This window comes from Ixodes scapularis, unplaced genomic scaffold, assembly GCF_016920785.2.
Source record: "Ixodes scapularis isolate PalLabHiFi unplaced genomic scaffold, ASM1692078v2 PGA_scaffold0__279_contigs__length_252992795, whole genome shotgun sequence".
NCBI lineage: Eukaryota > Metazoa > Arthropoda > Arachnida > Ixodida > Ixodidae > Ixodes > Ixodes scapularis.
In genome coordinates, this window is record NW_024609835.1 from 240,677,501 (window position 1) to 240,700,491 (window position 22,991).

General features: G+C 47.8%; 1 protein-coding gene across 1 annotated transcript; it reads left to right on the plus strand.

Moving 5' to 3' along the window:
- Positions 1-1,554: 1,554 nt before the first annotated feature.
- Positions 1,555-21,492, plus strand: LOC121838304. The gene is made up of 3 exons (XM_042294483.1): positions 1,555-1,594; positions 1,707-2,048; positions 20,243-21,492. The coding sequence occupies exons 1-3, from the start codon at positions 1,555-1,557 to the stop codon at positions 21,490-21,492; spliced, it is 1,632 nt and encodes a 543-aa protein (XP_042150417.1).
- Positions 21,493-22,991: the final 1,499 nt, after the last annotated feature.

Genomic DNA, 22,991 nt, shown 5'->3' on the forward strand with positions numbered 1-22,991 from the left:
ACTCATTCGTAGACAGAGCCAATGATGTATCGCTAATGCATTTTTTACCCCTTCTCCTAATCTCAAATGCCTCGTGAAGCTCGCGTGACACTTTGTTTCTGTACCTCGCCAATATTTTAGTGCTGTCAAACCCATCATTTGACAGCACTAAAATATTGGCGAGGTACAGAAATATTTTAGTGCTGTCAAACCCATCATTTGACAGCACTAAAATATTGGCGAGGTACAGAAACAAAGTGTCACGCGAGCTTCACGAGGCATTTGAGATTAGGAGAAGGGGTAAAAAATGCATTAGCGATACATCATTGGCTCTGTCTACGAATGAGTTTGAATATTTGAAACGTGGTCTGGGCGGAGACTAACGTGACGTGTGGTGTCTGATAGTGTGCTCCCATTGGTATATAAGTTTGTGTTTTTTCCTAATAAATTCAGTTGAGAGTGCGCCCTGTGTCGTTGTCAATCTACTCTTTGTCCGTGTTTTTTTGGCGCTTATTTTCCCACAACGTTTGTAGTTTGTCATATAAAGCGCCTCGCGGTCTGGGATGCGTGTGGGGAGAAAAGAAGAAGACGAGTGTGTGCAGGAGCGAGGGATAAACCCGACGGTGTTCTAGTTCCTCTTGTCTTGGCTCTTCTTTATATAGCCCTCGGTAACACGACATGGTGGCAGCGGTGGGATTTGGCAACCCGTAAATATCGTCTCCGAGGAAGCTAGAAGCACCACAGGAGGAGACCTGACGAGAACAGCGAAATCTTCCACCTGGCCGGCTCCATGAACGGGAACAGTGACGGCTCCGGCACTTCTATCTCCCAGGCGAGCAGCTGCCAAGCGAGCAGCGGTCCTCCTTTCTTCAATCCCTTCGCGGTCGAGCTCCCTGAAAAGTTGGATTTCAGGGATCCCCACGACTGGAAAAGATGGAGCACCCGCTGGGAAAGATACCGGATCATTTCCGGACTCCATCAACGGGACGCCGCGACACAGGTAAACACATTCCTGTACGCCATGGGGAGAGAAGCGGAAGACGTTCTCACGTCACTCCATCTGTCAGAGGCAGAGCTAAATGACTACGGCGTAGTGAAGAGCAAGTTTGAACTCCACTTCATTCCGCGCGTAAACGTCATCTTTGAAAGAGCGAAATTTAACATGAGGAAGCAAGAACCACACGAGACAGTGGAGGCCTTCATCACGGCCTTACACAGTTTAGTGGACTCCTGCGACTATGGACTACTTCGCAAGGAGCTGATCCGTGATCGCATCGTCGTAGGTCTCCAGGACAGGAAGCTGAGCGAAAAGCTCCAGCTCGACGCCAAGCTCACGCTTCAAAGTGTGACAGCGTCAGCACGTTCTTTCGAGACAGTGAAACGACAGCAAGCGGAGCTTCACAGCGATAAGACGGAGTCCAGGGAAATCGAGGAGCTCCGAAACAAATACCCAAAAGATAACGGCAAGAAAAAAGACACACACGCTCGGGGTACATTTCATCGGCAAGGAGATTCTAACAGTGCGGCGTGGAAATGCCGATGGTGTGGCAGTTTGTGCAAACATGAAAAATCACAATGCGCCGCAAGAGACAAGAAATGCAACGCTTGCAAGAAGGTAGGACACTTTGAGAGCGTATGCATCTCCAAGCTTGCATCAGGGTCTCCCAGGTCACAAGTGCACAAACCAGGTCTCAACGAAGTGTTCCTGGGTGCACTGGTACACGCAGATAACGGAGATCCCCGGTACATCAAGGCGAAAGTCAACAACCAGGAGATCACATTCAAGGTGGACACTGGGGCGGATGTTACCGCCTTTCCTCATACCGAGTACAAGGTCGGAGAGATGGCAAAGCTAAAGCCAGCCGGAGAAGATCTTCGGGGGGCAGGAGACTCGCCGTTGACAACAGTCGGGAAGTTCCAGGCGACGATAACTTGGAACGGCAGAACAACGAGTGAAACTGTCTACGTATCGGAAAGACTCCGACATCCTTTACTCGGTCTCCCGGCGATTCAGGCTCTGCAAGTGCTGCCAAGCCTGAATGAAATCAAGGCTGACAATGATCTGGAGCGTGATCGCGTACTTACCAAGTACCCGTCTCTATTTCAAGGACTGGGGAAGATGAAGGTACTTTATACGATCTCCGTTCACTCAGATGCGAAGCCTTTCGCCATCACGTACCCACGACGAGTGCCCATCGCACTTCTGCCCAGTGTAGAGCTGGAATTGAAAAGAATGCAAGAGATGGACGTCATCGAGAAAGTGGAACATGCCACAGTCTGGTGCTCACCCATGGTGGCGGCCAAGAAGCAAGATGGAGCTCTCCGGATCTGTGTGGACTATACACAGTTAAACCAACAGATTATACGGGAACGAATCATCATGCCGACGGTGGAGGAAAACTTAGCCAAACTCGCAGGAGCGACTGTCTTCAGCAAGCTGGATGCGAATGCAGGATATTGGCCGGCACCACTGGCTCCAGAGTCAAGAGAGCTGACGACATTTATTACACCAGTGAAACGGTTCCAGTTCAAGCTACTCCCGTTCGGGATATTGACAGCGCCAGAATTCTTTCAGCGCGAAATGCTGCGGATCCTCGAAGGAATCCAGGGACAAGTGTGTCACATGGATGACATTTTAATTTTTGGTCGAAACAAGCCTGAACATGACCGAAATCTTGAACTTACGCTCCGCCGCCTTCTTGAAGCGGGAGTGACCTTACACACGAACAAGTGCGAGTTCGGCAAAAGCAGCATCAAGTTTCTAGGACACATAATAGACGCAAGAAGTATTGCGCCTGACCCCAAGAAAACTGAAGCCATTGCCAAGATGGAAGCTCCCGCAAACTTGGTTGAGCTACGGTCATTTCTGGGGATGGTGAACCACCTCGGAAAATTTCTACCGAACATGGCGGAAGAAACCAAGCCGCGCCGAGATCTTCTGAAAGGAGATGCAAGTTGGCTCTAGAGTGAAGCCCAAGAACAAGCATTTCAAAGGATCAAATACTTGTTCGGCAAGACTCCAATCCTCACGTTCTACGACCCAGACGCGCACCGGACACTATCAGCTGACGCTTCATCGTATGAACTGGGAGCGGTGCTACTCCAGGAGGATGAGGACGGCATCAGGCGTCCAGTAGCGTACGCTTCGAGAGCACTGACTCCGACGGAGCAGAAGTACGCGCAAGTCGAAAAAGAAGCATTGGCGATCGTTTGGGCTTGCGAACATTTCCGCACATACTTGGTAGGTCAGGGGTTTCATGTCAAGACGGACCATAAGCCATTGGTACCGTTGTTGTCAACAAAACGTCTAGACGAGATGACGCCAAGATTACAGCAGTTGCGAATGCGCACTTTTGAATACGACTTTACGATATCACACGTCCCGGGAAAGCATATGTACACATCAAATGTGCTGTCCAGGAAACCTCTACGAATGATGGAACACCCGATAGACTCTACGGAAGCGCTAGTCCGAGAGTATGAAATGCTCACGGTCGACCTACTCCCGGCGTCTGTTTCATCTTTGGACAGATTGAGGTCCGACCTAAAGAAAGACCCATGCACGGCAACGGTAATGACGTACTGCAAAAAAGAGTTCCCGGGGAGAGAAACGCTTCAAACGGATATGAAAGGATTTGCTAGCCTTTCTGCAGAGCTGAGCATTACACAAGGCCTACTAATGCGCAATGATAGGCTTGTAATCCCACGGAGCCTCCAAAAAGAAGTACTAGAGCGACTTCACATTAGTCATCAGGGGGTCGTTCGGTGCAGAGCACGAGCAAGAGATTCTGCGTGGTGGCCCGGAATCAGCAAACAGATACAGGACTACGTCAGCCGGTGTAAAACTTGCATTCAGCATCGACGGCCACCCACAGAGCCTCTGCTTCAGACTCCTTTACCCGATCGCCCTTGGCAGGAACTCGGAACAGACATTTTCGAGCTCAGTGGAAAGAAGTACATAGTAGTCAGCGACTACTACTCGAAGTTCATAGAGCTGGAAGAACTTTCACGATCTAACACAGAAGTCATAACAAAAGTGTTCAGCCAGATATTTGCGAGACATGGGTGCCCAGAAGTAATACACTCAGATAATGGCCCTCCGTTTCGATGGAACGACTTTCGGCGGTTTGCAAACAAATGGGGAGTCAAATTGGTGACTTCGAGCCCTTACTACGCTCAAAGTAATGGAGAGGCTGAGCGAGCTGTACAAGCTGCCTAAAATCTTCTGAGCAAATCACCCAATGTAGCACAGGCTCTTCTAGCCCACAGAACAACTCCAGGCTCAGAAGGTCTCTCTCCAGCGGAACTCCTCATGAGGAGGAAGTTACGTTCAACTGTTCCAACAGCGCCAAATACACTGACGCCTCGGTGGCACCACGTACGCAAGTATAGGCGACAGTACGGCAAACGAAAAACAAGAGGAGCCTTGCACTATAATCGACGCCATCGTACAAGAGATCGCAGTACGATACCTCCTCAGTCAGAGGTGTGGATACGCGCGGGCGCATCTTCTCAAGGAGGGATACACCGCCAGACGGAAATGCCGCGGTCATACGTGGTGGAAACAAGTGAAGGCACAGTGAGACGCACAAGCCGTCATCTGCAGCCCGCGTTTTTGGAAGTAGACAACCAGACGGTCGGGCAACAGCAGCCTGCTACTTCGGATGTACACAACCGGACAGTCGGGCAACAAAGCACCGAAACCTCCGCAACTGTAACAAGAAGCGGCAGGGTATCAGGCCCACCAGACCGCTACGGACAATAATGCTTCGAAAGGGTAGGTGTCATATAAAGCGCCTCGCTAGTGTGCCTCAATGTCTTTCTGTTTAAGGTGATGCCATCGTTTGTAGTACCCGATGCGACAGCACGCGCTCACAGAAAAAATACAAAGAAATCGCAGGAAACAAAATGTCGCCGTAGCACAGTCTAGGCCACGAGCGCGGGCAAAGACACGCGCTTCAGAACAACAAATAAAAATAATCGTTCGAAACAAAATGGCGAGATGTCATCACCCCAAGCAAAGCGCACATGAAGGCACCCTACGCCTCGCGGTCTGGGATGCGTGTGGGGAGAAAAGAAGACGAGTGTGTGCAGGAGCGAGGGATAAACCCGACGGTGTTCTAGTCCCTCTTGTCTTGGCTCTTCTTTACATAGCCCTCGGTAACACGACATAGTTGATATCACGTGAGCTGAAATCACGAGGCCTACGGACTAATTCAGTTTCCCCGCTAAATGTAGCGGAAAAATAGAAGTCACGTTACTTATAAAACAATTCAGATTCCCCATTAAAATTCGCAGTAAATTTTAAGTCACACGACCCATACACCAACCAATTCAGTTTCGCTACTACATTTGGTGGCGAGATTGATGTCACGTGACCTCACGTCACGAGACCCATATACATCAATTCAGTTTCTCCACCAAATTTCGTGGGGGAAATTGACGTCACATGACCTTTGTACCAGGTTTGTGCCCTTGTCAAATGGAGCCGGGGGAATCATTAAATATGTCTAAGTTCCTCACTCTCCCGTTACAAGTGTTTAATGACCTCTAATCAAATTTAAACGATCGTCCCCCCCCCCCCCCCCGAAATGTCGCACCGAGCTAAGCTCGTTTATGTGCGCACCTATTGCCCACAGCACCTGGTGTGGGCAACGACAGCAGTGCTCGTAAACAGCGTAAACAAATTGGTGTTGGGAAAAGAACATGTTTAAATTTTATTTATTGGCACTTTCCGAGAACAGTGATGAGCGCGTGCACGAGTATTTAACTGTCCGAGGCACGTCAGAACCCCTAAGGTGCGACTTGTGTTTGGAATTCCTCTACGAAACGCTAACTTTGTCAGAACTTTCTTTTTGAGACGAGGTTTTAAAACAGATGACAAAAATAACGATAAAGTCCCGGGTGCAGGGGAACTAATGGGACAAATGAAAAACACAAATCTCCAAACACAGCTAGGTGGCTGGTGCGCGACTGGAAAAATCCGCCTGGTTCTGGTATCGAAGCAGAGACCTTTCCATTTCCACTAGAGCGCCCTACCAACTGAGCTAACCAGGAGTTAGACGTCAGTAGAGCAAACGTGTTTTTACCAGCTGCCACCAGTCTATCACCAATGAGGGTGAATGACCTGCATTTTAAGATTATGATGATAATTCAATTAATGCAAAACATTACGAAAATAATAAAACAAATTCTTCCAAAGTTTCTTCGTCCGCCGCTAGGTGTCGTATTTGTGTAAAAAAAAAAAGAAGAATAAGGCTCCAATCCACGCTGTGAAGATGGTTGGACAGCGAAGCTGAGGTACCACCTGCAATGACTGGCCACTGCATTACAGACCATTTTTTTTTTGGCAAACGCAGCCAGGTGGTGCTTTAGACTTTGACGTCCCAGAGAACCTCCGGTTTATAAAAAGGATGAACGACGAGTTGCCATAGCAACGAGGCCACCTAAACACCGCTGCTTAAAGTGTAGGTGAAACGTTTAACCACCAATTCACCAGGTTAACACCAAAAGAACGAAGGAGTGCGAGATCTGTTAAAATGTTTCGAGTATTCTTGTAAACCAACTTGCCTCCTCCAAAAAATGTAATATTTTAAGCCAAGGACCCTCGTTGAAACCCCAGCTTTGTTTTTCGTATAGCATTTATGAATTTTAGCACTGGTGACATAAGCAAGCTCAATAGGCTTGCATAGACGTTGCGACCGACTTGGGACGCAAGCGGCAGTTCATATTTGTAAACAGCAAAAGCGTCTATACCAAATAATTGACGAAAGAAAAGTAAATGTACTGTATCAAAACTGTTTTGTATATGAAAGACTTCGTATGGCTGGCGTTGCCGCGCAGCTTATACAACCGCAATCTTGACCAACCGTACGCCCGTCAGAACTTCCTGATGCCGATATGTTTGTTTTCGTACAGCTCCCGCTGGCATGCACGCTCATCTGCCTTCAATCACTCGGCCTGCCGGTAGCAGCCCTACAGCTTCTCCCGTTTCTTGGATCTACAACCGGCAAAACGCAGAGCATATCAACGGCTATCAACTTTCGGAGCGCAACAATCGCTGACTACGTGACAGCAACAACGCAATCGAGATGCCCCTGGTGCTTCTCGACACCCTATAAAAGGAACTGCAGCGAGGTCGGCCACTTCAGTGGGTATGCCAGCGTACGTCCGGCAGAACTTTCTGACCCCGATATGTTTGTTTTCGTACAGGTATGTAAACGGTACCCTTTACGTAAAGCGAAAAGTAGCAATGATTACTTTCTTGTGCTCCCGTGCCCCCGGGTTCTCTTGGATGTTATTCGTGACTGTGCGAGCGTAATCTGGTCCCTACTGTCACTATCGGGTGACATTAAGCCCGACCCAAGACCTATGATCGCTCAGCAAGCATGCAACTTGCTACAGTGCACACGCTCGTTATGTCACTCGATGCTAGGCCTTCAAGACGAGAGGAGCGGCAGGTTGTTCTTGGAACTGATGTCAAAACTGTTATCCATTAACAAGGGCTTCTGAACAACAGTATTGCTTCATTCGATAGAAGAGTTGCTACTATTGAAAGTGAGCTTTCATCCGTTACCTTGATAAAAAAAAGAGGTCGCCGATTTGAGCAGGATCGTTAATGATCAGGCAGCCGCTACGTCTTCCTTGGTATTTCGTCTGGATGACGCTGAAAATCGCTCACAGCGGTGACACCTTATATTTTATGGTTTTCCCCATACTGCGGGTGAAACCTGGTTAGAATCTCAACATGAGATTGTTAGTCGTGTTAGTGAACATTTCGACATTACTCTTGTTGACTCCTGCATTGAGCGCGCCCACAGGATAGGTACGTTCGATACAAATGAGACTAGGCCAGTTATTGTCATGCTTTCTTCATTTAAAAAGAAAAATCAAGTCCTTCTGAGCGCATTTATATTTAAAGGCTCACCGTTTTCCTTGTCTGAAGACTTCTCTGTGACGACGCGAGCAGCGCGTAGCCGGCTCCTTACGTTTGTAAAATCCCAATCGGAACCGTACAAACTACGCTATGATAATCTGCACATTGGTGATAGGTCTTTATTTTATGACCCCACAACTACATCTGTTAGAGACCTTACTAGATAGGATTGCGCGGGAAGTGCTTGTTCGGCTGACTCTGTAACTGCGAACACCACGGGAATTAGTGTTTTTCATAAAAATACTGCAAGTGTTCGCGTGCCTTGCTCTGTAACAGCAAAATCCACGACCGTCAAAGCTCCTTATGCAAATGCTACAAATATTCTACCCAAGCAAGATGATATGCGTTCTTTAACCAGCTCATGTGAAGCAAGTATTGTTTTGATATCGGAAACGTGGCTTTCTCCTGATATAGGTGATTGTGTAATTATAGGCGATAATCATGACTTTAACATTCATCGTTGCGACAGGACAAGCCGGCGTGGTGGAGGTTTCCTTATCAGTGTTAAGAAAGACATTCCAAGCCAACTTATCTCAGTACCAAGTGTGGTGGAATCAGTTTAGGGGTGTTTAGCGTTTCCTTTTTACAGAATATTGAAAGGTGTTTACAGTTGCCCCCCTGACACACTGCCGTGTTTTACTGATTGCTTACAAGATAACTTATCTGTCTCGTAATGCTCCTAAACTAATTGCCACACGTTTGTCTTCGGGAATTTTGACTTCCCCAGTATAAATTAGATCGGTACTGCGTCAAGTGCTGTTAGGGAAGCAGGCGCCCGTGCATTTATAGTTGTGTGTTCGTTGTTTAACCTCACTCAGCTGGTACATTTCACGATTAGAGTTGTAGGCAGTTGTTCCAGCACCCTGGATTCAATTATTTCTGTTAACCCTGCATTGGTTCATTCGATCCCCTGCCTAGATGGGTTAGGCGACCACAAAGCATTACACTGTTTTCTCGATGTTCGAACCCCCAGTATGCGAGTGTTGTAAAACAAAACTGTTTGTACAATAAGGCCGATTTTGATTCAGTTGTGGCGTGTCTATCAGATTACCTCCCCCTGTATATTGAGAATTTTGATTCAAGAAGTGTTAATGACAATTGGTGTTTATTTGGTGGCCAGTTGCTAGACCTTATAAAAGTCTACGTTCCGTGTGCTCTGATTAAATCTAATATCTCGAGCCTATGGTTTACTTGTTCGCTCCGTTTTCTTTCTAACCAAAAGAAACGACTCTTTCGTACAGCCAAATCTGTCAACACGCCTGAATCTCGGTTGCGATATAATAATTGCACCAATAAGTATAAAATTGAGCTACGTGAGCGCAAACATATGTTTTTTTCTGATACACTGCCTAGTATTTTACAAAGTAACCCTCGCCGATTCTGGTCTGTTGTGAATCCTAAACCGCATTATTTTTTATGCTAAATAACGACTCTGGCACTCCCATTCCGGATAGCGAGTGTGCATCCCTTTTTAATAATGTTTTTTCAAATGTTTTTACCGATCCTACTTATATTAATCATGCCTCCCTCTTCTCATGTGATTACTTCCCAATGAACCCAAATACAGTAAATTCTATGGAAACGGTTAAAATCGTTGATTCTTTAAAAATATTATCGTCCTGCGGCTTCGATAATATAAATTCTAAAGTACTTCGTAGCACAAAGCTGACATCTGCCCTTTTTCTTACCAGAATTTTCCAACAATAGCTGGAGACGGGGGAGGTATTTAACGTTTGGAAATTCGGCAAGGTCGTCCTGGTTCACAAAGGTGGCGCTGAAGTACCCCCTCTCAACTATAGGCCGATTTCCCTAACTTGCATATCTTCTAAAATTTTGGAGCATATCATCGCTAAACATCTTCATACCTTCCTAGATTCAACACCTTTTTCTGCAGCTCTCAGCATGGTTTTCGCAAGTCCCTACCCTGTGAGACCCAACTTACCTGCCTTACTAACGACCTCTTTCAGAACATTGACTCCGGATATCCTACTCACGCGTTTCTCGATTTTGCCAAAGCTTTTCATAAAGTCCCACATAACCTTTTATTATATAAATTATCTGCGTTAAGCATTGACCCTCAAGTACTTACGTGAATTATTCCTCTCCTATCTGATCGTTCTCAGTCTGTTTATGCTAACAACACAACTTCCACTGCCATTCCTGTTACTTCTGGCGTCCCTCAAGGAACTGTCCTTGGGCCTCTCCTTTTCCTGATATACATAATTAATCTCCCACTTCATATTCTTTCCTCTCTTTGTCTCTTCGCTGATGATTGTGTTGTGTACAGAAAAATAACAGCCCCCGATGACACCCTAACATTACAAACAGACATTGTTAAAATAGTCCACTGGTGCATTACGTGGCAGATGACTCTTAACATTGATAAATGTAAATGCATGTGTTTTTCCCGTTCTCCATCTTGACCCCAGCAGTGCCTCACTATACACGCTGCAGCCCTTACTTATACTAATGAGTATAAGTATCTAGGTGTTCACATAACTTCTGATCTGTCCTGGCATACTCATATTAATACTATCATAGCATGGGCTAACCACAGTTTAGGATATTTACGCCGCAAGTTTAAGTCTGCATCTCCTGTCCTAAACGTCTTCTCTATACTACCCTTGTCCGCCCTAAACTAGAATATGCATCTTCGATCTGGAGTCCTCCTCAACTAATTTTAGCAAACAGAATTGAGTCCGTCCAGAATTGCGCCGTTCGTTTCATCCTGTCTTATCACACGCGTTTCTCCAGTGTGTCTGCCATGAAAGCCCAGCTTGAAATCCCCAAACTTTCTGTTCGTCGTATCATTTCCCCTCTTTGTCTTCTGCACAAGATTTCTTCCCAACCTTACATCATTCCCTGCTTCACCCGCCAACTTACGTCTCTCCGAGGTTTGATCATCCCTGCAAGATAGCCCGGCCCAAATGCAACTCGACGGCTTGCCTTCATTCTGCCCTTTCGAGCGCCATTGTGAGCCGCAACGACCTTCCGGATAATATAGTCACCATCAGCGACAACACCTTGTTTCGGAGCGTTATATTTAGTCGCCTTACTAACCCCCACTCCCCTCTGTAATGCCTCTGGCCTTGAGGCTATTTGAGATAAATAAATAAATAAACTCATACGGGGGAACGCTACGTGCTCATCATCTATGACGTAGTTTTAAGTCAAATTTAGGGGTTTCACGTGCCAAACCAACGACGGGCATCTGGCACGCCCCAACGGAGAACTAAGGATTTATTTGGACCACCTGGAGATCTTTTGACGAGCAACCGAAACCTCGTTTACACGACGCCTTCTCCGCAATAAGCCTCCGTCAGATTGCGGGCTCCTCGGCTTATACCTTGGTGTTGGCACTTATTTGGTGGTTTTCTCATTGAAACAAGTGTCCAAGCCTTATGATAAGAGATAAGGCGCGGGCGTGGGTTTTCTTTCTACTATTTTATCTGTGGACTACTGCTCTGTCGACGGAGCCGGAAATTTCCCACCAAGTCATACACAACTTCGCTGTAAACAAAACAAAACAAAAAACACCTTTCCACGCGTTGCACGAGAGCGAGATTAAGCTTATCGGTGCATTTTCTGAAGCAAAAAAAAAAAAAAAAAAAACTTGCTTTTGTTAACAAATTTTTTTTTTTTTTTTTTGCCCCGTCATGTTAAATATCTAACTAAAATCGGTGCGAAGCAACCTAAAATATTTAGGGCGGGAAGGACAGGCAACAATATGCTAGACATAGAACGGTGTCTTCTCAACTTCTAGGCTTCATAAACATTGGTTGTTCGTTTTCTTTTAGATCAATTGAAAACCAAGAACTTGTCTCTTGGTTCATTTGAGAGAGGCAACCACCAGACTTTGTGGCGCCTATTGTGCTCCACGTCGCAAGTTCTAAACCAGACGCTGACTCGCCGTCATATTAATATATATATATATATATATATATATATATATATATATATATCATTCAACAACATTTCCACGCGACTTCTAACAGATCGAAGCTTCATCGTGAATCGATTGCCTTGCTCCTCAACACGTAACCAAAACTCAGTTTTGTACCGATAAGTTCAAGAATATAAACGATTACAATTATATTACTTTGCGTTAGAAAAATATTAAATTTAATTTTTTGATTACTCGAGAGGAGAAAGTAATTGCCATTTACTCGAGAACGTAGCCGTTGCTTTTTTAATTACTTTATATTAAAGAAAATTTTTTTTTTTAAGGTTTGACACCGAATCTGCTCTACTGTCTATTATTTTATTATTAGAAGCATCGGATCACAAACTATCCACCAGCCAACGTTACTAAAACACTCAGTTGGGGAACTGCCGTAGAGACTGCTCTTTAAAAGCCTCCCCGATCTGTCCTCGAGGACCCAGCTAATGACGAACGCAACGTCGCCATTTCTTCCGCAGTGGCCACTCCAGGAACTGCACGTGACGTCTATTTTGGCTGTAATCGGCCATTTTGGCGCCGAAACAGATACAGCCGAAGAGGTTACTGGGGTGCCACCCCCGTCTCCCCAGCGGACGCGCCGCGTCTTACTACCGAAGTTAAAATGCACCTAGGTCGGGACGCGCTACCTGAAAGCACCGCTGAGGCATGGTATTTTAGGAACATCACGCGCCCTTCATTTTGTACAAAACTTCAATAAATTTCATACAAAAAAGAGTCTTTTCCGTCTGTCTTTAAGCAAAAACATGCTTTCTAAAAGCTCAAGGTGACCACAGTACAGACAAATGATAAAGAGTGGCGCTGTTGTCGTATTAGCTCGGTCTCGGTGGACGCCAGCGGCCCAAGTTTTGATGGCGAATTTCCCAACTGAGTGTTTTAGTAACGTTGCCACCAGCTCAGTCCACCAATTTTAGTAGACCTCCCCCTGTCCAAGACTAAGTTCAAAGATTCCTAGGTAGGAAGGGCGTCGAAACAGAGGATGACGTTGGGAAGGAGAGGAGAAAATAGTTACGGCACAAGGAATTCTACTACTTCCCAGAGTGATCACATCACTCCTGTAATTGCTACCTTAGGTCGCCACGCCTGAGCAGTGGGGAGCGCGATGTCCCCGCCGGAGCGCAGTGCGACAAGGAAGGCGTTGCGCGCTGCTGGTAGGAATGCCCGCTGCGTGTAACCAATACTTTCGCATTCTTACACGTGAACAACTTTAAATGTCTTCTCGAATTTTTCTTCCTTTTTTTTTTTTTTGCATATTTACCCATGTTTGTAGCATCCATCAGCTGCTTTGTGTGTGTAATCCGCTCTTTTGCGCCTCATTAGCGCCGAGATGTTTCGGTGCGCCCTCTTATGGTTTCCATCCGAGACGTCACGACTGGGATTTGCCTCGCCGTGACGCCCCACCAGTTGTTACCCTGGCTACTTATATCAGGTGCGACGACGAGTTTGGTGGTGTGTTTGAAAAGCACAGTGGAAGCGAGGAGCCATCGCAATCCGAAACTAACACCGTCAAAGTTGACAATCTGACAATGCTCATATGCTCATGGTTTGGCCAGTCGTGGAAAGCGTGGAAAGCTGACTGCAGCGACGCTTTTGGTCGCGCACATCGCTAGTACATCTTTCCATAAAAGAGTTTGAGGGCGCGTTCATTGCTGTGTTTGTGTGTTATGCACGCGCACTTTCCCGCTGTACGCAATAGACCTATTGCAATATTACCCAAGCATCAAGGAGAATGCAGGGATTGGTGTTCCACGCGCCGCACGTACTAGCCTCAGCAGTAGTAATTTTTCTAAAGCAAAAAACTAAAACAAATTTGGCGTTGACGAACGCGCGTGCACGCGCGTTCGTCAACGCCGAATTTGGGTTATTTACTTCGAATCTTTTATACCGGGAAGGCGTCCGCGTGCAGCGCGTGGAACACCAATCCCTGCATTTCCTACATGCTTGGGTAATATAGCAAATGGTCTATTGCACACAAGCGCTGGCTGGACTCTGATTTATACCCCTGTCAGACGGGCACGTTAAATGACATTTAAGCAAAATGACATTACAACTCGGCCAATCCGCGTCTTTAATATGCCATGCTGCGCGTGCACTCGCCACGTGCAGAACCAGGATCACGAGCTGATTCGCCGAGCAATGAAGGACATTCGATCAAAATGACATTTACTTTCCCGTCTGACAGGGGTATTAGCTAGTGTGGACAGCGATTTTTGTTAACAGTGTAAACGTCTATATTAGGAAAGTGTTTTTTACGTTTCCTGCACAAGCGATAGCGGTATATATATATATATATATATATATATATATAGGGAGAAAGAGATCTGTGTATGTACAAAGTGTGGTAACGTAGTCTGTCTGTATCCGCGTCCTCTTTGTCCCCCAGACTTGTGGGGGGGGGGGGGGGGCAGTAAATTTTGTGAATGGGGACAAACTTTTTGCCATTCACGCCACACATTGCCTCAGCGGGCGCCTATCTGAGGAACGCAGGGTTGTAGCACTGTCGGCACGTGCTCCGTGCGTTTTTGTACGGAATCAAGAAATGGTACCTCAACGTGCGTTTGCATTGTCTTCATTTAGCCGACGTTCATACTGTTTTTAGGAGTGTCCTGGTGTGTTTGTTTTTTATAACTTAATTTTATATCGAATGATAAATTCCGCTTGCAGATCTCGAGTGCTCCAAAAGCGATCTATTCGGAGCGCGCATATTCCGCTCGCAGATCTCTAGCAGCACCCGCACTGTGGAGCGCCTCCAACACCGCGGAGCTTGGTCCGCGGGATTTCAGAGATCTTGGCGCAACTTGACAGAAGCGCGCTACGTCACCACGTTCGATTAACTTGTGACGGGAGTAGAGAAGAAACATCAAAGCGTAGAAGAAATAGAAAACAGACAGGACGACGTCTCAACGATTTGATATTTCTTCTCTACCCCAGTCTCGGGTTAATCCAACGTGGTTAATATTCACCAGCTCACCTGCTCCCTTACGATAATTTCTCTGCGCAACGTCATTTCCCTTAACTCGGCGTTGGGCATGCGCGATGAGGTCGCAAGACCGCCGTTGAGTTGGATCTGTTCGGACGCTTCGTTTGCTTGCGGGAGTCTGTGACGGCTCGAACGCTTCTACCTGGCGTAGATCAGGAATACAAAGCCGGGACTGGAGCGTGGCAAATCGTAAGCGCGGACGATCTTTGATCGTGACAAGAAGAAGGAGAAAAAGATCAACAGAAAGTCCGGATGCAGGTGCAAGTTTAGGCCTGTTCATTGTACAGTGTTTACCTTTTTACACTGCATGCCGCCGGCGTTTTCCGGTGAAAAATGGGGAGCCATTGCACTCTGCGAGGGTGGATAACCAGCCAAGCTCTTAAACACACGACACAGACGTGACACTGAATTCTGAACAAAGGTGCGAACACATTTATTGTTTTGATCGGTGGTCATCGTGACGAAAAGTACTCACATACATTTCGAGGACTAGCGCCGTCCCGAGGAGCCGTGGGAAGCTAGACACGCGTGACTGGACCGCCACCCGGCAGAAGGAAAGGAAACTAGGCACGCAAGCAGGGCTTGGAGCCCTGCTTGCGTGCCTGCTGCTGCGTGCCACGTAACACAAAGTCGTGATGCCTTTTTTTTTCCACCAAATTTATCTGGGAAATTTCCCCGCTAAATTTGGCGGGGAAATTTTACCGCTAGATTTAGCAAGGAAACTGCATTGGTGTTGAGGTCACGGAACGTCAATTTCCCTGCTAAATTTAGCAGAGCACTTCACATCCCTTGACACAAAGTCGTGGTATCACTTGACGTCGCGAAGCCGTGACGTCATCTGTGTTGCCGCACCCGAAAAATCCATGGGACCCAAGCCATAAACAGCTTCGCCATAATAAAGCAAGAACAGATTAGGCAACGACCGTGCAAGTGATGGTTGGTTTCCTCTTTGTGTTTATTAAAGTCGTACCAGCAATCTGAACTGCACCGATGGACATCGCTGTTCGTGCCTCGCCATTTCGATGCGGCCGAAAGGTATACTGCGACTTGGACTGGGGCCAGCTGAACTTAGAGGAGGGATGAAGCGTGAGAAACAGGGACAGAAAAAGACATAGACACTCCGCTGGACTACCAACTACGGTTTTAATTCTTCTTTTTCTTTTTCTTTCCTCCCGTGATCCTCTGCTGCTTTTGTTTTTCGAAATTCTTGCTTTCTTAATTTTTTCTTCTTCTTTTCGTTTTCGTTTCTGGAGCTCAATGTTTAAAAGACATTTGGACGCCTGCGGGGCGGAAAGCACCGCAAAAATTGCTTCTCTTTGGTGCTAAGCTTGATTGATGGCTCGCTGACGCATGTCGCTTGGTTCCCCTCTATGGCCATGGTCATGTATATCATATACCATGGTATACCATGGTCATGGTATGTATATACCATATATATATACCATGGTATATACCATATACCATATATATACCATATATACCATATATACCATACCATACTATACTATACTATACTATACTATACTATACTATACCATACTATACTATACTATACCATACCATACCATATATACCATACTATACCTTACCATACCATATATACCATACTATGGTATATACCATATATACCATACCATATATACCATATACCATATACCATGTACCATATACCATATACCATATACCATGGTATACCATGTGTACCATGGTCATATACATGGCCATGGCCATGTATGCTGGAGATGAACCCAGGTCGAACAAAGGGTTTTTGCCATTTGCATCTGAACATTCTAAGACCATCAAGCGAAGTGTTGCCATCACCGCCCTTGCAACGGCTCTGAACAAATCATGTCATCACGCAATCGAGGCGAGTTTTCAAAAACAAATTTCCCGATTACGTGAATATGGGTATCCAAATGACCTATTGATATGCGTATGCGAGAACATCTGCAGAAAACTCAGGCGGAGGTCAACTCATCCAGAAGAAACTACGAAGGCAAAAGAAAAACAGAAAATCGCAGTATTACCTTATGTCCATGGAATAACGCACAAACTAAAGAAGATAGCCGCAAGGCAGGACATAAGGGTCGTGTGCTCTGCCCCAAACAAAGCATACTCCATGTGCAGAAAAGTAAATGAAGACACCAACCAGAAAAAACAAATCTGCAATGTTTCGCACAAGACACAGTATGCCCCATGCGAGACCGGGGTCGTTTACCATATTCCCCTATCATGTCGAAAATGTTATATCGGCCAGACGGGCAGATGCGTAAACAAAAGGATGAGAGAGCATGCAGCATCGGTTAAAGGAACAACGGCAGGCCATCTACCAGCGCACTGCCGCTCGTGCAGATGCAGTGCAGAGCTCAACAATATTACCATCATAGCAAGAAGCAAAAACACGTATGCTCGGGAAATGATAGAGACCATGGCCATAGAGGGGAACCAAGCGACATGCGTCAGCGAGCCATCAATCAAGCTTAGCACCAAAGAGAAGCAATTTTTGCGGTGCTTTCCGCCCCGCAGGCGTCCAAATGTCCTTTAAACATTGAGCTCCAGAAACGAAAACGAAAAGAAGAAGAAAAAGATAAGAAAGCAAGAATTTCGAAAACAAAAGCAGCAGAGGATCACGGGAGGAAAGAAAAAAAAAAAAAGAAGAATTCAAACCGTAGTTGGTAGTCCAGCGGAGTGTCTATGTCTTTTTCTGTCCCTGTTTCTCACGCTTCATCTCTCCTCTAAGTTCAGCTGGCCCCAGTCCAAGTAACATGCACCAACTGGCTCAACTGAAACCCGTAACTCAGTATACTGCGAACTTGCCACGCCTTCCTCGCTATTTGTGACATGGGCTCCGTGTTGCATGTATTTTTGCCTGGCCTGTGTCGCGTGTAATTTCTGCGGCTAAGCAGTGAAATTTGTCACTGGTCGTCAGAAAGATCAGTCGGCTGAGGCGTTGGTCGGCTTGTCAAGTTTGAGCAGTGGCCTTTTTGAACCTCCGACCGGGTCGGTGGGTCGCTCCGAAAATGCGAACCCATCTTCCGCTCGTCGATTCGGAGCGGGTTCCACGGAGAGGAATTTTGCCTCCCTCGCGGATTTTGGAAAGCGCTTCGAATCTACCAGTGGAATTCACCATATAAAATGTTATCCTATTGTTCACCAACGTCTCAACCGAGGCTTCACCTGCACGAGCCAAGAGAAGATGAATGTCAACAGTATTTATAATTAAATTATCATGTTCCACCGGCTGGCATAGTTAGAGGTACATAAATCGATTCTTATTCCAGGTTTGGCAGGTTGTATGACGAATTTTACATATCAGTGATTTCAATAGCATAAAGCATCGGCTTCTAGGACGCTTTGCTCTTTCCCTGCAGGGTAAAAAGCGCATTCTTCGCTTCGCTGCAAAAAACAATGCACTGCATCATGAGGCACAATATTGCACTCCCATCCAGCGCCTCAGTTGAAAGAATAAATATCCAACTCAAGACACCCAAAGGGAATGAAGTGTTACTTTAGGCAACAATAAATACTCGAATGACACTTTTTTTTTCCGAGGACAACGATGTTGGAAGTAACGAATTACTTTTGGAAGTAACGGTCACTTATACTTTTATCGAACGGTAAAAGTAGCGTTAAATAATTACAATATAGCCTGTGGGAGCCACTGGTTTCCCTCCCCCGAGAAGGCGTGAGCCGCGGACGTTCCGGGCGAAGCCGTCTGACTTCGAGCCCGGTCGCTCCGCATCGTGTCAGAGAGACTACGTCACCATGCTGACCTACTCTCTCGCACTCCTCCGCGCGTCTAAGGACCTGGATCAGTGGACCGCAGGCATCAGAGAAGTTGAAGCCTCAGCCACAAGAAACATTCCCGAGGAGGCAAATCTGACCGCGGCGGACAGCCGGCTCCTGCACCTATGGGAAATGAAGACAAACCTTGAGGCACGCTTAAGGCGAAAGAAAGGAAATCGTCGGCTACGCAAGCGAATCGCAACATTGTACAAGACCATCGAGAGTCACGCCACCTATCTCACAACTAAGCAATGGGAAGACACCTGCAACGAGTTCGAAGGAGCTCCCAACACTCCAAAGACGTGGAACATCCGTCGACATCTCCTCGACCCCGGACAAAGCCGAACCACAGTTCGAGATCAGATGGAGTGTATCTTGAGCTCATTCAAGGGAGATGGAAACGAGCTTGTCCAAGAAGTACAAAACAAGTATATCGGACGAGCTCCGCCAACACCTGCGATGGAATACACGGGCCAGCCAAACCTTACGCTAGACGAAGAATTCCGACCCTTCGAAGTCATGGCTGCGATCCGAGAGCTCAAGACCCGCTCCGCTCCAGGACCTGATGGAGTCTCAAACAAGCTACTGCGGCACTTGGATGACAGAGAGATTGACCGGCTAACATCATACTTCAACGTCTGCTGGCAAAAAGGAGAAATCCCAGAATCCTGGAAGACTGCGAAGATGGTGTTTACACACAAGCCTGGGAAAAAACTTCAACTGGAAGCCCTGCGCCCCATTTCGCTCACGTCCTGTCTCGGGAAGGTCTTGGAGCATGTCGTACTCAATCGCCTTTACAGGTACGCAGAGGCCAACGAAGTCTTCGCGGACACGATGGTCGGGTTCAGACCCAAGCTCTCGACGCAGGACGTGATGCTCCGACTGTATCATCAGATTATGGCAAGGGAATACGCACCCAAAAGGGACACCAGAGCCATACTCGGGCTGGACATCTCCAAAGCATTCGACAATGTCAGCCACGCAGCCATCCTCCGTGGGCTAAACTCCATTGATGTGGGCGAGCGCATCTTCAAATACATACAGAACTTCCTATCAAGTAGGCAGGTGCAGGTCTCGATCGGCGGTTTCCAATCTGACCTGCAAACTCTGGGCGGAGTCGGAACACCGCAAGGAGCAGTGCTCTCTCCGTTTCTCTTCAATATCGCCATGAAAGATTTACCGACGAAACTACAAGGTATCCCAAACCTTCACCACAGCATATACGCAGACGATGTCACTCTGTGGATGGTAGGAGGAAGCGATGGCGCCATCCAAGACTCGCTGCAAGAAGCTATATGCATCGTGGAAGCCTACGCAAAGGAGCGCGGACTAGCCTGCTCTCAGGAAAAGTCGGAGTTGCTACTCATGGCCGGCACCACGGTAAAAACTCCCTCAGGCATCATACTGCAGGTCGGAGGCAAAGACGTCCCTCGGGTCCGGCGACTTCGGATACTCGGTCTGTGGTTGCAAGAGGATGGCAAGAACACATACAGCATCGGAGTCCTCCGTAACCACACACAGAAAGTAGGAAGACTCATAGCAAGAATCGCCGGAAAACGGTACGGGATGAAAGAGCAGAATGTCATTCGCCTCATCAAAGCCTTCGTGATTAGCCGGATTGCCTACATTGCACCCTTCCTGGACTTGACACTCACGGAGAGGGATGCCATCGATCGCATCATCCGCTGCGTATACAAGAAAGCGCTTCACCTAACACCTTCAACAGAGACCAAGCGACTCGAGAAGCTTGGGCTTCACAACACCCTCTCGGAAATCATTGAGGCACAGAGGATAGCCCACTACGAAAGGCTATCTCTGACCACAGCGGGAAGAACCATCCTCACATCTTTGGGCATCAACTACCACCCAACAGGGCACAGTACGCGAGGCTGGCTTCCAAACGAGCTACGCGAGCAACTAAAGATTTCACTTCTGCCTCGTCACATGCATCCAGTGCACGACGCAGGCAGACGCATGGCCAGAGTGAAGGCTCTGGAGAACACTCTACAGCAAGGCTACGACGACTCCGAGGTGACCTATGTCGACGCAGCCTCAGCTGACAGGGGTCGAATGACCCTTGCAGTTACGAATCGCTCCGGCCAAATCATCACGGCAGGCAGCATGTACACCAGCAACAGTGCAGAGGCAGAGGAGGCAGCCATCGCCTTGGCCCTCACCCTTAGCACCACGAAAGTCATCGTCAGTGACTCCCAGATGGCCATCCGCCAGTACATGCGTGGTCACATCTCTGACAAAGCCCTCAAGATCGCCACTGGTCATCGTCTGATTGACCACCCAGTCCGCATACTGTGGTCTCCAGCCCATGCGTCACTCCCAGGCAACGAGAGTGCTCACAGTGCAGCCTGCGCTCTTACCAACCGGGCTAGCACACCAAGTGAGCACTCGACCTTCGCCACGTGGAACCACGACAACCTCTACACCTTTAAGGGGGTGCTGGACCACTACCGAGTAGGACGCCGAGCCTACCCAGAGGCTCACAGCACTCTCAACAAGGCAGAATCCACCATCCTCCGTCAAGTCCAGACGGAGACCTTCCTCAACCCGGCGCAGTTGCACTCGTGGTACCCAGATACCTACGACCCGTCTTGCAGGAACTGTGGCGAGATCGCCACACTCCACCATATACTCTGCTGGTGTCCGGAGCTGCTTCTTCATTCGAAGAATAAGGAGTTCATCAAGCAAGCCAGGCAACCAGGCGCCTGGGAATCCTTCCTGCGGGATCCTGACCCCACGACTCAGAAAATTCTAGTCCAGCTGGCCTCGGACGCCGCCGGGAACATCGCGTCTTGTCTGTCGACCGAGGGGATCGCTTCGTCAAGGGTCTCTCCCTAAGAGAGACCCTTGACGAAGGGAATCTAACAGTCCTGGACCCAATAACGTCTACCTCACCTCACCCCGATTTCGGGGGAACAGCGAGACCGCGCGAGAGAGAGTCGGGCTTGCCCTCCGAGTGGACGACCGTGTGGTCGGGGGGTCCTGGATTGGACTCCGGGCGTCGGGTCGAGTCGCGGCGTGAGCGTGCCCGACCGGCAATGACTCCGCTCGCAATGACCCCTTTGGCTCTCAGGTCCGCGTGCGATGCGGGCACACTGTGTTCGCGGCTCGCTTGACCGCAGTGTCTTGTTGGGGACCCCTGGTACTCAATAAACGCTGCTGGATACCGTGATCATCGTTGTTGGCATGGCGTTGGCCGAACCCGGCGCGGCGACCGCACTCGCTGGTAGCCGTCGGCCACGTGGTGGGACGGGCATCGGATTTCCTCTTTGACCGGACAGGTCTTCGGACGTAAAGCGCGAAGCACATGTACGACGAAACCTTCCGATCCGACGTGCGGACTGCCGGAATGACCTTGGTGGGAGAGGGTTTTCGTAGCATCGGAGAGCGTTGAAAACCCTCGCCTCCGACCGTCGTATTGCGCGGTCGGACGTCGGATCGGACGGTTTCGTCGTACATGTGTTTCGCGCTTAAAGGTGCGTAACCCTCCCTCCTTTCATTCCGACAAGCCTCAATTCACTGCAAATGTAATTTCTTACTTTTTGCAGTAACCTGCACAAGTCTGCTATTGAGAAGCCCCTCGTTATCTACCTCTTTTTTTTTTTTTTTTTTTTTCTTTTCTAAGGGCCCGACCTCCTGCTGTGTCGGGTATACGATGCCACTATTTTTCGGACGCGCACTTTGTGCATGCGTTGTACACGAGCGCTTCTTTGGCGTGCGGCGCGTGTTCGGGTCCAAATGCATTCGACACGAGTATAACGTCAGTGCTGAGCGTGAACTCGGACCCAATCAGGAGCCTCGCGCAGGAAGCGATGCTTGAAACATGGCGGCTACTAGCGTTGTTTGATGACCTTTTACAAGAAAGGGTACATTGAGCTTGCACCATTCGCCAAGTTCTTTGTTCCAAACTAAAGGCCGGTTCAGACACTTGCGTTTGAGTGCGTTTGACTGCGTTGCGTCGAGAACCGAAAGCGAGTCACCGGCACATCTATGCTTCGTGTGAAGCGTGCAATCCAATTCAAAGAATCATCTTAGCACGCGATATAAGTAGCAGGGATGTCCTGGTTTCTCGCTGCCGCAACGCAGTCAAACGCAGTCAAACGCAACTGTCTGAACCAGGCTTAACAGCCTGACAACTTCTTGCGCGTGCCTATGCCGCGCTAATAAGATGGTGTAATTAGAGTGCCTTCATACACACGCGCGCTTTTGCTTGAGTGGTGACATCTCAGCCATTTTTCCGCCCAATCGTTTTTTATGCATTTTTAAAGGAGCTGTGCAACGATATTCCATTGGAATGTTTTTCTCTCTACACGAGCTTACTGGCACACCTGGGACTC